Genomic DNA, 16,104 nt, shown 5'->3' with positions numbered 1-16,104 from the left:
ACTTCATCAACCGCCCATTAATGACTCTAAAAAGCGATTTATGATATCCTCCCACTGTATCTTGATCGCCTTTCTATCAAATAATGGAAGCCTAAACTTTTCTCTGTAATGTTGAAACCTCCTTCACGCTTGAGCTCTAAAACATGCAATGCAAAATCAATCTGTCGATACATGATTCTAGGCTGTGAGCGTTGTGTGCTTGCTACGAAACTATTTGTGTAAGAATGGTTTGATTATCCTCTGTTTAACAGTTTGCAAAATTCAGGCAATGCGGTGGTAAAATAATCCATGTCATAGCAACAAACAATACATGACGTGGCAGTGAAAAGGTATAGTGGTTTTTTATGCCTTGAATCATTCAGGAAAAATCAAATATGGCACAGCTAGTTATTGAAGAAACCAGCAAATAAAACGGTGCCCCATTTGTAATTTGAGTACAGCACTAAACTATAGACAACCATTATGTGTATGCGCTTTATTCAAACAAATTAAGAGATGGACAAGACAAGGTAGCTAATGATAAAGGATTATTGCACAAGGCAATTACTAGAATGTTACGCCACAAGGCAGCAGGGCACAACATTTAAACTCAATCTGCATACTCAAAGAATGGCGACCTTGACAAATCTTGGTGCATACTATTGGCAAATCCAGTCCTAGCACCACTTAACAAAGAGAGAGAATAACTACATATACCTGTAACTTGGAATACGGAGAGAAATGCACACATTTTCTCAATCCTGTCACAAAAATACCTACAATGATAGTCAAACAAATCTCTACATGCAAATCTTCAGCAACAAATTAATTAAAACAACACCAAAATAGTTTAAAAAAATCCTTGTCACAAAAAAGGGGATTCGAATTCTGATATGAGGCATTCAAACTCCTGCAGCAAACTACTTACAAATGCTTAATTCGCATTAAAGCTTATAAATTTCACAATGAAAACTGATTAGAATAATTGTGGGATTATCCCATCAAAATTGTAAGCATGAAAATTTCAATAAAATGAAATGCAAACTTCAAATTGAATCACATACCTCCAATAGAGCAGAAAGACGAATTGCATAAACATAATGAATTGAAAACATGATTCAAACCAAAATGCAGAACCTTTAAGCATATGGACATGCTCTGCAAATGTTTGAATGTTTGTTACTCACTTGGACAGCATTCAATTGCTCTAAATTAGAATGAAAAATTTATTAATTCAATCTCAATTTATAAATTTTTAATACAATAGATGAATGGCTAGAATTTGATTTTGGATAAAATAGATGAAAGGCTGAAATTTGATCGTGGATTTGATGGTGATCTACAAATGCACACGGAATGACAACATAAATGACAAAGATAAAGCAAATGAAATAAATTTTGCACACTCGAGCATAAACTGAAATTCCAAACAAAGGTATAACAGTCAACTATTTGGCAAAAGTCATTATGTTGACAACTACCCGTATATTTGATATGTCAACTGGAACGTCAACATAAATGAAATAAACACAAATACATCAACCCTCATCTTAAAATAAAAATACACACAGAATGGTGACATAAATGAAAAAGATAAACAAATGAAATAAAATTTGCACTTGCGCATAAACTGAAATTCCAAACAAAAGTATAAAAGTCAACCATTCAGCAAAAGTCAATATGTTGATAACTCTCCATAGAGTTAATGTGTCAACTGAACCTGAACCTTCATTCCACAGACAGCCTTGCATATAAATCCTCAAAGTGTTCAAAACATAACCTGTAACTTTTACTTGGAGGATCACATAAACCATCCAATGCTTTATACCATTTTTAAACATTAGAACTCGAACAAAATTAAAAATGACAGACCCAAAGTAAAGTTTTAATGAGAATTCTGGCCCACAATTACAAACCATGCCAGTAAACAGAACCAGGCATAGTTTCCTCTCCTTCCAATGCTGTGCCACAGTTCAACTTCCTTGGGCCACTCATGATGATGTTCCACTTTGAAGCTGTTGGGCTTTCTTTGACTTCCTCGGAGCAATTTGAGTCTCAGGCTGGACAAGTAAAGAAAAAGTCAGAACATAAATATAACATACACTACTTAAAAAGCATAAACCATTGCAAGCAACATTCCTTTGAAACAACCCTAAGAGGTACTCATGTCATGGTATAATGGTTACTTCATAATAAACGTGACAAGTTCAAATCCCCACATCACAATAAAGCTACCTACAATTACACAGACACACACATGTAAGAACACATCCAGGACTACTTCCTGTTCAACCCTAGAAAACATCTGAGATAGGTTATTTCTCAGTTACCCTTGTTTCCACTCAACCCATCTTACTTTGTCATACAAACAAGGTTCATGCATAAATTTAAATTGTATAAAACTTCATAAAATTTTAAAAAGCAAGAGCAAGTAACATGAAATTTGCATGGTAGGCCATTGACCTTATGCCACAAGACATGCTGCACAGTAATCAACATACCGCAGAACTTTGTTCAATGACATATAACAAAAACTAAAAAATGATCCCTAATTGACCAACCCTGGCCCTGCAAAATACATTTAAACATAACTATAGAGATACGGTTGACTGCTCTGTAAGATCTCTATTCAAATGAATGGGGTTTATGCAGAACGAATCAACTACTTATCCCACCCATCCCTAGACACTCGCTTGACAGTTATAGTTTTCTCAGGAGGCCAAGGGCTCCAAGTTGTGCAGATCCATCACATGATCGAATGAATTTGCCATTCTAGATTCACCCCATTCTGGTCTAGATAGGGGAGATCATAAAAGACAAGGATTCAGTATAATTTGAGAAAATTAAGTAGACTGAGCAACACAAATTAGTTTTCAGTAATTCAATCTAGCATCACTTTTTCAGACTTGATTAGATTGTACATTAATTCAGTATCGGGAGCAGAGCATATCAAGTTACCCAGAACATCATTCAAATAACTAGAGCATTCTTATTTACCTAATGAGCTCGATGGGAACAAAATTTTAGAGTTTTATTTCTAATAATAGAGAAAGCTTTGAAAGATCCTCCTAAACCTGGCAGAGAGGATTTGGGAAATCTCTCCAATTTCACAAACATTAGATCTTTAGAAAACATAAGCATCTGCTAAGTAAAAAGAAACTGGCGACGAGAGTTTTGTTGTCTTCCAACATCAAGGATTATCAATCCACCAAAATAATAAGAAGATGAGCTCCCGTTTTCCTTCCACACCTAGGGTTTCCCCACTGCATGGTTGCAGAGGCGATGTTTCCTTCAGGCATTTTCCTGCCACTCAGTCGTATCACTCTCGGTCTTCTCTGTGGAAATCAGGGAATACCATGGGAGGGCTGGCACAGTGTGTGGAGGCCCAGTTTTGCCTTCCGCTGATAGAGGGGTCTCCGCATAGCAAAATAGGGGATGGATAGGTCGGAGCTTGGTGTGGAAGATGGATTCAGAGGTGAAGCTTAGGAAGGATCAAACTTTTAAGGGCAGGACAAATGTGCAGACTGCACATTTTCTGCAGGTGGAAGCGGAACAGGGATTTGGGCACCAGAATGGGTATGATCTTAGGGTGGAAAAACCGAGAGGTTATTGGTAAAGGATGGGTTGAGCCTTTAGCAGTCAGGCCAATAGTCTGTCTGGACAATGAGATGGAAAATATTGTGAAATAAAATGAGAAGTTTTTTTCCAACATGGGCTTGCCAAGGAGATTTAAGGGCTTTTGGCCAAGCCTCTGTGCACTGCATAAATGGATTGCAGAGTGTTGGAGTCCCATTCTGGAGGAGGATGTCCAAATCTATCCTAGGGCTAGAGGGTTTTTCGTACTTGTCTTTGATAATGAATGTGACGGGAAGAAAATATTGTGTGAGTATCAATGGAGCTGGGAGGACAAGTGTATGTTGTTGTTGAAACCCTGGTACCCTGCTTTCAATCCCGCAATTAAATCTTTCGACAAAATACTAACAGGGGTAAGACTTCCAAATCTTCCGTTGCAGTTTTGGTTTAAATCGTTTTCTGAAACTGTTGGAAATTCTTTGGGTAGATATCTGGGGGTTGATGAGGGTTCTTTAGATTTTTTGCGTACTACCTACGCCAGCATTCTGCTTGAGATTGACTTGTCGAAAGCTCCACCTACAGAGGTATCTCTGAAATTTGCAAACAACAGTTAATTACAGCCGATTGATTTTGAAGGTATTCCTTTCAGATGTATAAGATGTTTCAAAATAGGGCACATTGCTGCAAAATGTGACAAGTGGAAACAACAGAAGCAGGCTACCTGGTGGAGGGAGGTTTCCCCCAGTCATTAGACGATGGAAAAAGAAATGGTGGATGTAACTAAGGATGCTTTAGGAAGAGATGAGGAAGAGAAGCAACAGGGAAGAGATGATGGGGAGATGCAACAGGGTTTGGTTCCTGAAACTGCAAAACCCTCGAGAAGGTTAGAGGCAAAGCCTAAAAATAGTGACATTGTGAAGGGTTGCTCTGTGGTAGATAAAGATGAAACAGACTGGCCAACAGAGCAAGGTTGAGAGGGAAAGGTCTAATGATGGGGTGCATCCAAGGAGGCATTATTGGATGCCGACGGGCAAGAGGAAGGATGGATAGAAGTGAAACGGAAGAGGGGCAAGAGAGGCAAGGAAGAAGGTTCCTTTAACATGCTTCTTCGCTCACATGATAGGGGCAAAGTTAAAATCAAGCAGTGATTTGTTGACCTGTCAATGGGTTTGTGCATTTTGACACTTGCTGTTTCGGAGAGGTGGCTCACTGATTGAAGCCCAACCTAGTTTGGGCCAGGTTTAAATCCTGATATTATTAAAAAAATCTATCACTATTACCGACCAAAAAAAAACTAGAAACTGGTGACCATCAGATGTGTAAGCATGTATGGTGCCCATAAATACAAACAGAGTTGTATTTGAGAGCTGGTAAAGCAAACCATGAGGGTTGGAGCATCTAAGTGAGGATGCTTGAAGCAAGTTGTTGAAAGTTGAATTGAAACAGGTATAATTGGAGCATAGGTTAAAGAAATAAGACTAGCACATGAGAGTTCTCATTGTATTTGAAACGCCATATTGTTTCGAGATGGGCTTTTCCCCCAGAAGATTTCTCAGGTGAATCTTTTGTAAGTGGTTTGTGCCCCATTGTTTAATTCTGCTGCTTTATTGGATTTTGTTAGCATTACTCCATTCTTAAAGTTAATCAGAATTTAATTTTTTTCCTTTTAGAATCTGTGGAAAAGTTACTTGACCATGCATGTATGGGACTATTTTGTGGTCCAACTTATGTGATAACATGTTGAAGCTGGAGATCAGTCAGCGATCTCATGCCTACAGTACCTTGTCAGAAACTCACAACTTGTAAAACCAATCTCCTGGCATCTAATCCATGACATCTTGCAGAACAAATAACTTTCTCACATGGACTCAACAAAATTCCTTTTTCTAAATCATCTAACCTTTTTAAGAAAATACAGCCTGAGTTGGCCTAGTGGTGGAGAACTTGTGCTCTTGAAAGAGAGGTCACAAGTTCAAATCCCACAAGGGGGTAAGGTATGTATGACTCATTTGTAGCACAGTTAGGTGCCTCCCGCAAGGAGTATGGGGTAGTCCCATATTGCTATAAGCCATCTGTAGACCCATATACACACCACCAGCATCGTAAAGAATCTTTCTTTCTTTCTTTAATGGTGCTAACAAAAATATCCATAGTTTGTGGTCTCTTCATTGAGACATTGTATTTAGTCTGACTTAGTGGTCTCTAACCCTTGACACCATGTTGAAACTAATTTGTGGTAACTCGCTTTAAACACCATGTTGATTGCTTAACTGTGAGAAGACTAACACATGTCATGTAGTAATCCTTGGACACATGTCACTGTTCCAAATCAGCCATTTAGCTCATTTCATCCATCTTTGCTTGTATAGCTGGCTGTCAAGATCTATGTCCTCAATCTAGTAAATGACTAAAAGGCAAATCATCTCACCTTTCCCATTGATAATTATTCTCTCCAATAACAAACAAGAGCCATGCATTATTGCCCCATTTTGCATCCATGCAAGAAGTTGAAATTAGAGGTCGAATATCTTTAACTGGTTGAAAATGTTACATCCAAAGTCTCTTGCAGGGTTGCATATTTGCTTGAAAGGGGTTTCTAGCCTTGATAAGAGACTAGCACATGAGTACTTAGTGACAACCAATTGGAGTTTCTTGTGCTCAAGGTAAAATTCATCTTCAAAGCCTTGAGCCTAAATTCTTATCTCTTTAATTGTCAAGACCTCGGGGAGTTTCTGCCCTTGACCTTATAGAGCCTAATTGAAGTAGTTACCCATCCTTATCACTTGGCCCATTGTTGTTCTTGCCCAATCATAGGCTACGAGTTATCTACCCTAAGTTGGCAACCCCTAGATTTAGATATAGTTTGTTATTAGGGATTCGAGAACGCACAACTTTAAGAGCCAACACGTCTTAGGATTATCTAGGTTTTTTCTACTAGCTTCATACATCACTTGAGCAATCGACACTTGTGCCCCCTCATCTTAAGGTCTTGTGGTGCATTGTATTTAGATACACTATTTGCAAAAACTAGCTAGAAAGACATCAAAAGAATTTTAGAGATAAATTGGTTTCTTTGGAAAGATGTTGGAGCAAAAAAATGTAGATACTTGCTCCTATGTGAAGAAGCTTTAGTTAAAATCTATTTCCAAGATTTGCATAAATGGTTAACTAATTCAAAAAATATTTGGAATTTTATTTGACAAATTTTTAAAAACTATTTACACATTGTAACTATGGCTAAATTCTATTTTGACATTATTTTATGGATGTTGCAAAAAGTTAACTATGACTATTTTTTCTTCACATATTGTTTGACAAATGATTGTAAAATTCTAATTTTGCTAATATTTTACAAATGTTATTGTAATAGTTCTAATGAATATATATTGTAATTAACCATATTGAAATCATAGGAACTGATGCAGAGCTCCCAAAGACATTAGCCAAACAACCCAAACAAGGAACAAACCTTCACAACACCCTTTACTCAACAAGGGACTCAACCTTGTTCCTAAGGCTTACTCACACATCAATGGCACTTTGGTATTTCATGACAACAAAGTGGTAGTGGTTTAGAGACTCTTGTTCCTGCACAAGACAACTTCCATGAATCAATTTGTGACCCCAACCCTGATCACAAACCCCTATTTGGCATGAATTGCAATACTAGTCTTCTAGGCCTAGCAGCCATACTTCGTGAAATTGAATCACAACTTCCAATCAGTTAGTTTCTCACACAAACCAAACACACTTTCAGACACCCCTTTGGATTGCCCAAAACATATCCCAAAACCAACCTATGATACTTTGGACCAATGGTGTCAACCCACAGCACTCACCTAGACCCAATACCCCAATTAGGTCACTTTTCCAAAGCAAGTGCCCTCAAAACTCTTCACCCAACCCAACCACCACACTCAAAGGTTCTTTCTTGTCTCCAAACCACACATTCCACCTTCAAACAGTGCCCAAACCTCTTAAAATTCCCTCACATGCTCATTTTAGCAGTCAATAATACACTGTCACAGTCTATCACATAGAGATGTCATACTGATTATTGACTCCTCTGATTGGCCATTGTCCTTGTTTGCTCTGCCACCCCAGAAATCCTACACCAAACCCCTAACCCCATACTTTCACCAACTTTCATCACCAGCCGTTGGAGTACGGAGTTGTAGGCATATTTGTGCCAAAACCCTAGGAATGGAGGGTTTCAAACCGCCAGTCAGAAGAAATGCAATATTTTTGTCAAATCTAAATGAAATAAAATCAAACTAGGTGCAAATGAAAGCTAACTCGTGTATCTATCCAACCATGCCACATTAGACCATCCTCTGTCCGTACAAGTCCGTACAAAATGACTGTTATCTCAGGAAACCGTGAATTTACACAACAAAACACACAATTCTTATTGCCAATCTTCAATGGTCACAACAACCAACCTTGCCTAGGGTTGTGGAAGGCATATATAGCCCTCTTACAATCACCCCAACGTCTATAACTGATTTTCAAATCAGTTAGCCATTGGCATACATATTTTGCATTTTGACAACAAAAGTTGCAAAAGTTGTCATCCAACTTTTTGCAACTTTTGACTCCAACTTATCCAACCTTCCTAAATACATCAAATCATCACCAATAGGCCACATATGGCTCAAAAACATGAAATACATTGATTTTCACCCATTTGCACACTTTGGGGGACCTTTGACCAAGGTTGACCAATTAGGTCCTTATTGTACTGATTGGTTACAAATGAACAATTGGCACCAAAGCCTTAGAAATATGCATGAAACCATGTAGAATGGTCCACACGACCTTATTACATCCTTGAGACATTGGAAAACACAAAAACAAATCAAAATCCTTCAGACTCCATTGATCACCTAGGTGTTCCTGCACCAGGAACCTTTCACACCCTCCCCTGTTTATGGTGTAATTGAGAAAATGCTTAGCAATAAGAAAGGATGCATCAAATTCCTCCAAGATCTCATATTGTTAAGATGAACTTTGATGGTGTTGCCAAAGGGAATCCAAGCTTCGCAGGTGCAAGAATTGCTTTTAGATTGGCATGTAGCAAATTTGTCAAGGGGGCCTCATAGTTGGTTATAAAAACAAACAACAAAGTTGAAACATTAATAATGTTGATTTGGATTAAATTGTGTGTCCCATTTGATGACAAGCATTTTAAGCATGAAGGTGATTCCTTATTGGTAATGAATGGTTTGAGGAACAATAATTTTGCAGAATTGGAAATTAAAAACAATTATTGAGGAAGCTCATCTCAATTCCAATTTTGAATTTCTTGCATTCAGGCATTAAAGGAATCAAATTTCATGGCGGATAGGTTGGTAAATGGAGGGGAATAGCTCCACTTCTCATCAAAATCAATGTCCTCGAAGAGTGGGATAGTCACATGGTTAGAGAAAGATATATCCTTGGAAAATTATTTAAATCATTCCCCCATTCCACGGGGACGCGTCCCCCCCTTTTTGGGCGCGCCCCCCCGTCAGGGACGTCTCGGGGACGGGGGGATGGGGACGCGACGTCCCCCGCTGCCCCGCCACCGCCACCCAATCGCCGTCGGGACGTCTCCTCGTCTCCGCGTCTCCCAGGGAGACGTGGAGACGTGGAGACGTCTCCTCGGAGACATCTAGGCGTCTCCTTGGGAGACACCTCCCCGTCCCTCGAGAAATGCCCGGGCGTCTCTCGAGGGACGGGGAGACGCCCAGGCGTCTCACGCGTCCCCACGCCTAAACAAACAAAAAAAGCAACATTTTAAAAAACATGTGCCTTTTGGGGGGATTAATGGGTAACCCTAATTGGACGTGGGCCCCACCCAACCCCCCAAAACAACACAAAAGCATGTTTTTTTTAGATTTAACTCTCATTTTGGTAAACTGATTTTTTTTTCCAGCAAGCTAAAGAGGAGGAAAAATTTGAAGAAGACTGATTGAAGGGGTGAGAAAAGCTGATTGCAAGTGTGATAGGAGCTAGAAAAAGCAAGAAGAAGAGGAGGAAGAAGATTCTTCTACATTTTGGAGAGATTTTTCAAGCACAAGGTAGGGTTTTTCAACTTTTTTTTTTTTTTTTTTTCTTTTTTTTTGAATATTTTCTGATTTTCATTGTTCTATGTCATTTTTGGAAAAAAATTTAAAAATATATTGTTAAACTAGGCTGATTTTATTTTTATTTTGTGAAATGCAGTGTCAATTTCACAATGAGCTCCCAAGGCATGAGTGAAGATGACATGGAAATCCATTCTCATAGTGAGAATGATTCGGAATATGAACCTGAAAATGAGGGGGGTGACCATGGGGCTGATCCTGAAGCCCAATCTAGCTCTATGGCAAGTGCACCAGCTAGTACAGGTTGCCCTTCAAAGTTGTTGGCACCATATGCTAGGGGTCATTTTGATCCTAAGTCTCCTCTAAAACAGTTTGCTTCACGAATATCAGTACAAGGCACTGCATCACATTCAAGTGGGGGAACAAGGAAGTGAAAGTGCAATATTTGTGACACAGAATGGTTCGGTAGCATTAGTAGGTTGAATGCACACTTTCTGTTTTGGAGAGGAAAAGGCGTGAAACATTGTAAGTTTTTGGAGGAAGCCAAAAATATACAGTACAGAATTGAGTTTAACAGGATTTGGGGGTTCCAGATGACACAAATATTTCAATGCCTACTACTTTGTCTGCTAGGGCAGCACTTCATACTTCTCATGCTTCGCAAACAAGAGGAATGATGTTTGGATCTCCATCCACTTCCACTTCTACTGCCGCCAGGGCTAGGAAACGTAAGTTGCAGACAGCACAGAGCAACCCCATTACTGATATGTTTAATGTGCAGCTGAGAGATGAGATAGATGAATCCATTGGCAAGTTCTTCTTTGCCAATGGCATTCCATTTCATGTTACACGGTCTCCTTATTATAGGGAGATGATGGCTATGGTGGCCAAGGGAGGACCATCTTATGTGCCACCAGGGGAGATGATGAGGACCTCGATCTTGGATAAAAGCTATTCCAAGATCAATATTTTGATGGAGAAGATGAAGGCATGTTGGGTGGCATCGGGGTGCAGCATAGTTATGGATGGGTGGACGAACATTAGCCATCGTCCACTCATCAACGTCATGGTCACATGTGCAGAGGGCCCATACTTCCTTAGAGCAGTTGATTGTACAGGGCATCGTAAAGATGCTGATTTCCAGTTTCAGGTCCTCAAAGAGGCTATTGAGGAGGTTGGGCCACAAAATGTGGTCCAAGTAGTGACAGATGCAGCCCATGTGTGTAGAGCAGCAAGGAGACTCATTGAGGCAGCCTATAGACACATTTGGTGGACCCCATGTTGTGTGCATGCCATGAACAATGCACTCAAGGACATGGGGAAGATAGACTGGATTAGAGGAGTGGTCACCGATGCGAGAGATGTGCAGATGTTTATCTGCAACCACCACACTTCACATGCACTCTTCAGGACCTTCGCGAAGGAGGAGTTCTTGAAACCAGTTGAGACTAGATATGCATCCTATTTCATTCTCTTGGAGAGAATGATTGAGTTGCAAGAGGCATTGCAACTCATGGTTATGACTAATGAGTGGAATAGGTGGGCTGAGGCCAAGAAAGAGCAAGGGAGAAGGGTGAAGGAGATGGTGAAGAGTGATGTGTTTTGGACTGATGCGAAATACATTGTCTCTATCATTACTCCAGTATTCCAGGTGATCAAATATGGGGATGGGGATGCACCTAACCTTGGAGAGGTGTATGAGTGCATTGACTCTATGCTTGACCAGATGAGGGCTGCTGTGCGAGTGAAAGACCCCTCTTTAGCATTCTACAATGAGAAAATCTAGCCTATCATTCAGCGTAGATGGGACAAGTTGAACACTCCTTTGCATATGGCTGCCTTTGCCTTGAATCCTAAGTGGTACAAGGCTAGATCGGGTAGACTGACACCGATTCAGGATGATGAGGTGAAGGCGGGTTTCTTTAGGTGCATAGAGAAGATGTTTGATTCCAGAGATGCCGGCACAATGCACACTGAGTGGGGAAGATTTGCCACTCTTAGAGGTTATTCAGATGCGGCAAAGATGGATATAGACAACATGGCACAGGAGGACCCACTTTTATGGTGGAATTGTCATGGCCCGAAATCTTTGACCACCACTCTAGCCATCCGTCTGCTATTCCAGATTTCCAGTTCTTCAGCTGCTGAGAGAAACTGGTCTACATATAGCTTCATCCACTCTCTTAAGAGGAACAGACTTACCTCTAAGAGAGCAGAGAAGCTTGTGGTTGTACACAGTGCTTTGCGTCTCATTGACCGCAAGACACTCATGTACAAGGAGAGTCCAGCGGCACGATGGGATGTAGAGCCAGAGGAGCCTTCACAGATTGATGAGGATGATTCTACCACTTCAGATGCAGGGCTAGTTGGTGTGAGCTTGAGGGACCTTGATCCTCAGGAGTCCAGCAGTTCCAGTGAGGAGGAGTTCGCAGATGATTAGAGGCCTCCATTAGCTACAGTTTGAGTTTTCAATTTTGTCATTTTGTATTTGACTCTAGTCTCTTTTGTAATGCTATTGCTACACATATTTGTATTTGGCTACTCATTGTAATGATGAATCATGTAATCATCTTTATTATTATAGACTTTGCAATGGCATCAGATATTCGTATTTTCGTTTTCCTTTTTCGATATTCATATGATAGAAATGAGAAATCTCCAATTTGACAATTTCATTTGTCAAATTTTATTTACTTTGTCTTTTAGCAATTAGTTACTTATCACTAATCTAAGTAATCTTGGTATTTCCTATAGTTTCATTTGAAATCTAATTCTTATACTGTTATACTGTTATACATCTTTTCAAAACTAGTTTTTCAAGTACTATATGTATATGTATAAGTATATGAGCACCACCACCCCGCCACCCCCCCACCGCCGTCCCCCCGCCGTCCCCAAATTTAGACCCTTGGTCCCCCCGTCCCCGACGCCCATGGAACACTGAATCATTCCGAACTTTAGATCATGTCTATGTAATTAAAAGTGTAATCATATTCTATTAAGGTGAGCTTGCAACAACATCTCACTTGTGTGAGAGTTATATACTCATTTGCTCGATTTTGTAACACCACGCCTTTGACCACATATATCCAATCTTAAGCATATCGCTTTTTCTTTTGCTGTCCCTAAAACCACAACCTTACATCCCCTATCCTCAAAACTTAGAGAAACGCTGCTATTAAATGAAATCATCAACTTACCATCTAAAATATTCAAGGAACTGATATAAGATAAAAATAGTAAATACCTCTTTTCTAACAGGTGCCTCTTTCTCAGACAATATCAACTCGATGTGACATGGTGATGACATATAAGCTGAAATCAAACAAATAAACAAGAGAAGAAAACATTATGATGCAAGTGCCAGAGTAAAAATTCTGTTCAAAATATGGAAATTTGCAAATAATGAAGGTTTGATAGAAATGTGTATACGATTAATTCTCCCATGGGCACGATATGTTCGACGTCGCTGCTTTGGAGCCTGATTAACTTGAATGTGAGTAACGTAAAGTGTGTCCACGTCAAGACCCTTCACCTGAAAATTGCAAAGTACACTTTTGAGCACACTCCTTAAAAATCAAAGATCCAAAGGACTCTTAAGGAAATAAAAGAAAATGCAACTATATATTTCATGGAGTAGTACACTTCAAGAAATAAGGATCAGAAAACAAAAATTTACTTTTCGAATCTAAATAGGGCAACATTTATAATGTAGTGATCAAAAAGCATGCTCCACAAAAAATGGCTAATACCTCAGCATTACTCTCTGCATTTTTTAGTAGACCTAACAAGAATTCAGCAGATTTAACAGGCCAGCGACCCTGACCATTTGAGTTGCGTGACTTCGCTTGGGCTGTTCTACCCACACCACCACAAAAACGGCGAAAGGGTATTGCTTGCTTGTGAGCAAGCACATCCTCAAGATACCTCTTCGCCTTGCCTAAAGGAAGCTTCTTAATAGCCTGTGCGGTTTCCCTTGTGTTCTGGAAAAATAATACAATTAAAAGAGAGATTTCATCTAATACTATTTATGTTCAAGACATCATTTACAAAAGGCGAGCTACTGAACTATCGTAAATAATTAAGCGAGAGATATCATCTAATACTATTTATGTTCAAGACATCATTTACAAAAGCGAGCTACTAAACTATCCTAAATAATGTGTACCTTGAAATGAACTCGAAGGTCGGATCCCCTGGCCTTGCAAGCTGCAGTAAAATAGATTATGTCATGACAGGCAATAATTCAAAATGAAATTTGGCGTGCAGGATTCTACAAGTGATAGGAAAATATTTTTCTTAGAATCTAGTGGAACAGACTTTCCTTCGGCTCAAAAGAGGTGACATTTAGAGTTCTACAGTACGAAAGGTTTATCAGCCATTTAACCTCCGCTCTGTGCAGCCTCGTAACTAAAGGCAAAAACTCCAAATTTAGATGCATAAGCTAATAAAGTTTTAAAGAGATATAAGTTAGAATGGTGATCTTACATTTGGTGGAATTGTCGGGCTCTCTCGAGTATTTCACCTACACCCAAATCCAGAATTAGACCCTGCTTCACAGAAATTAATGTACAAACAAAATTCAAACGTTGCAAGACGAGCTACTTACCATAGCTGCTGAGACTACCACACCACACTACGTCACTCTCACCCTCGCTCCTCTCCTCTCCTCTCCTCTCCTCTCCTCTGAGACCTTCCTCGCAAGGGCAAGGGCAATCATTAGACACTGTTCGGTGCATACCATAAACCCTCGTATCGATCAAACCCTAACTAAACTCAGTCGAATACTAAAACTCTGGTCAATCTGTGGTGAAACGCGGGTTAAAGGAGGTTGATGTAAAACTACGAAATAAACTCTCCTAAGCTTAATCTAGGCTAATCTAATACATATAAGCCCTAAATTAATTTGTGAGAGGTTTCATTTAGAAAACAAAAATATGAAGAAAGTTAATGGCAATTAGTTTTAAACATTTTTACTATTGGAAGTATTAAATGAAATATGGTTACGTATGTCATGCATTGTTGCATGTATGGTAGATCTTTAAAGTGGTGATTTCAAGGAAGAAGTGTATAGGTGATGAGTTGAGTGTTCCCTATTGAAAAAGGTCTAGTTGTTCTTGATACTAGAATAAATGAGATATAGAGGGTGTTATGTGGGATGAAGTGGAGTGTTTTGTAGAGGTATGTTTTATGAGTGGATAGCATTAAGTTGCTATCGGTTCACTTACAAAGGGCTTCCAAGTGAGTTTTGTATTGGAAAGTCTTGATGAGGGCTACTTGTTTAGTTGCTTCAAGGTGACCATTCTCTCATTTGATATTCTTAAGAATGGTTGCTTGTTCAAAGACAACAATGGCAAAAGTTGCAAGGCCTCTCCTAATTCACCTAAGGTCTCTTAACAAATCCAATCTCAAACCAAAACACAAGAGTGATATAGTTGGATGTAGGTCTCGAAGTCAAAACCAATGAGTTGATTCATTCATAGACTTGATTCTCTTGTTTGTTTGCCATTGTTTTAAATGCTTAAGTTATTTCATTTATTTGTGAATGTTTTGATTTTGCATTAAATTATTTAGACCTGATTTTTTTTGTTGTACTATCAATTTGTAACATTTGAACAATAAATAGAAAATTGATAGAATGTAATGTATTATTTTTTTATCTTTTAAATTGCATTGAGATGCTCTAACTGTGTCAATTGCTTAATAGAAACTAAATAATTAATTTACTAATTTGAAAAGATATCTTCTTCTTCTTTTAATTTAACAAACTAGCATACCAAATAACAAGATAGCGTCGAGGTGGAGACTAGGGTTGCAACCACGCGATTTTAGGGCCTTTCATTCACAGGATCAGAACAGGTACCATGTGTGTTACCTGCACCTAGATCATGGAACAAACCAAAATGGGTATGGGAGGATTAAAGCAGGAAAAGGGATTTTTATTTTTCACATAAGGAAAATGGTGGATGTAACCGTGCTCAGGGATGGAGAAGAGATGAATCTGCTTCGGCTTTTACAGGTTTCAATGGCTCTGTTGGAGCTCAAAATCACCGGTTTGATGATCCCTAAGAGTATGCCACTTTCTATGATCAGGACCAGCAGTTGATTTTGGCCAACTAATGGAATGATCAATTTGATCTTAGTTCCCTTCACTTATGGTTCTGCCAAACCAAGGCGGGTGTACCTTACCACCAACTTCAACTTATATGTCTTACAATCAGCCAACGATATCTAGGTAGATTATATTACAATATTCCTATCTTGGGTCAATCTCAAATGGCATGAAAGTGAGAATGACTTTGTATTTATATCTTCTACTCCTACTTTACAAAACTAGAACTGAAATGAGATCTTACTTCCTATTTTATTGAAAATTGAAATGGAACTGTGTTCTTTTTATTTTTATGAAATGCAATGTTGGACATGCAATATAGATCAGTGTCTTTCTCTTAATTGGGCACAGAGTCTTATGGAGCTTCCTTTC

The 16,104-nt window shown here is 39.1% G+C and overlaps 1 protein-coding gene across 1 annotated transcript; it reads right to left on the bottom strand.

Moving 5' to 3' along the window:
- Positions 1–1,581: 1,581 nt before the first annotated feature.
- LOC131060658 (large ribosomal subunit protein uL22y) lies at positions 1,582–14,385 on the bottom strand. The gene is made up of 7 exons (XM_057993974.2): positions 14,230–14,385; positions 14,109–14,145; positions 13,789–13,829; positions 13,373–13,603; positions 13,053–13,155; positions 12,868–12,935; positions 1,582–2,039 (listed from the first exon to the last, which is right to left on the bottom strand). The coding sequence occupies exons 1-7, from the start codon at positions 14,230–14,232 to the stop codon at positions 1,971–1,973; spliced, it is 552 nt and encodes a 183-aa protein (XP_057849957.1). The 5' UTR covers positions 14,233–14,385; the 3' UTR covers positions 1,582–1,970.
- Between the last annotated feature and the right edge of the window lie 1,719 nt (positions 14,386–16,104).

This window comes from Cryptomeria japonica, chromosome 5 (genome assembly GCF_030272615.1).
Source record: "Cryptomeria japonica chromosome 5, Sugi_1.0, whole genome shotgun sequence".
Taxonomy (NCBI): Eukaryota; Viridiplantae; Streptophyta; class Pinopsida; order Cupressales; family Cupressaceae; genus Cryptomeria; species Cryptomeria japonica.
This window is presented reverse-complemented; position numbering and strand designations above follow the sequence as displayed.

What these genes read in the sequence shown, in the direction of transcription:
- LOC131060658 (XM_057993974.2), bottom strand. An exon ending in GCCCGACAATTCCACCAAAT is followed by an intron (nt 13,830 to 14,108) that starts GTAAGATCACCA and finishes ATTTTACTGCAG; the next exon opens with CTTGCAAGGCCAGGGGATCC. An exon ending in ACCTTCGAGTTCATTTCAAG is followed by an intron (nt 13,604 to 13,788) that starts GTACACATTATT and finishes TTATTTTTCCAG; the next exon opens with AACACAAGGGAAACCGCACA.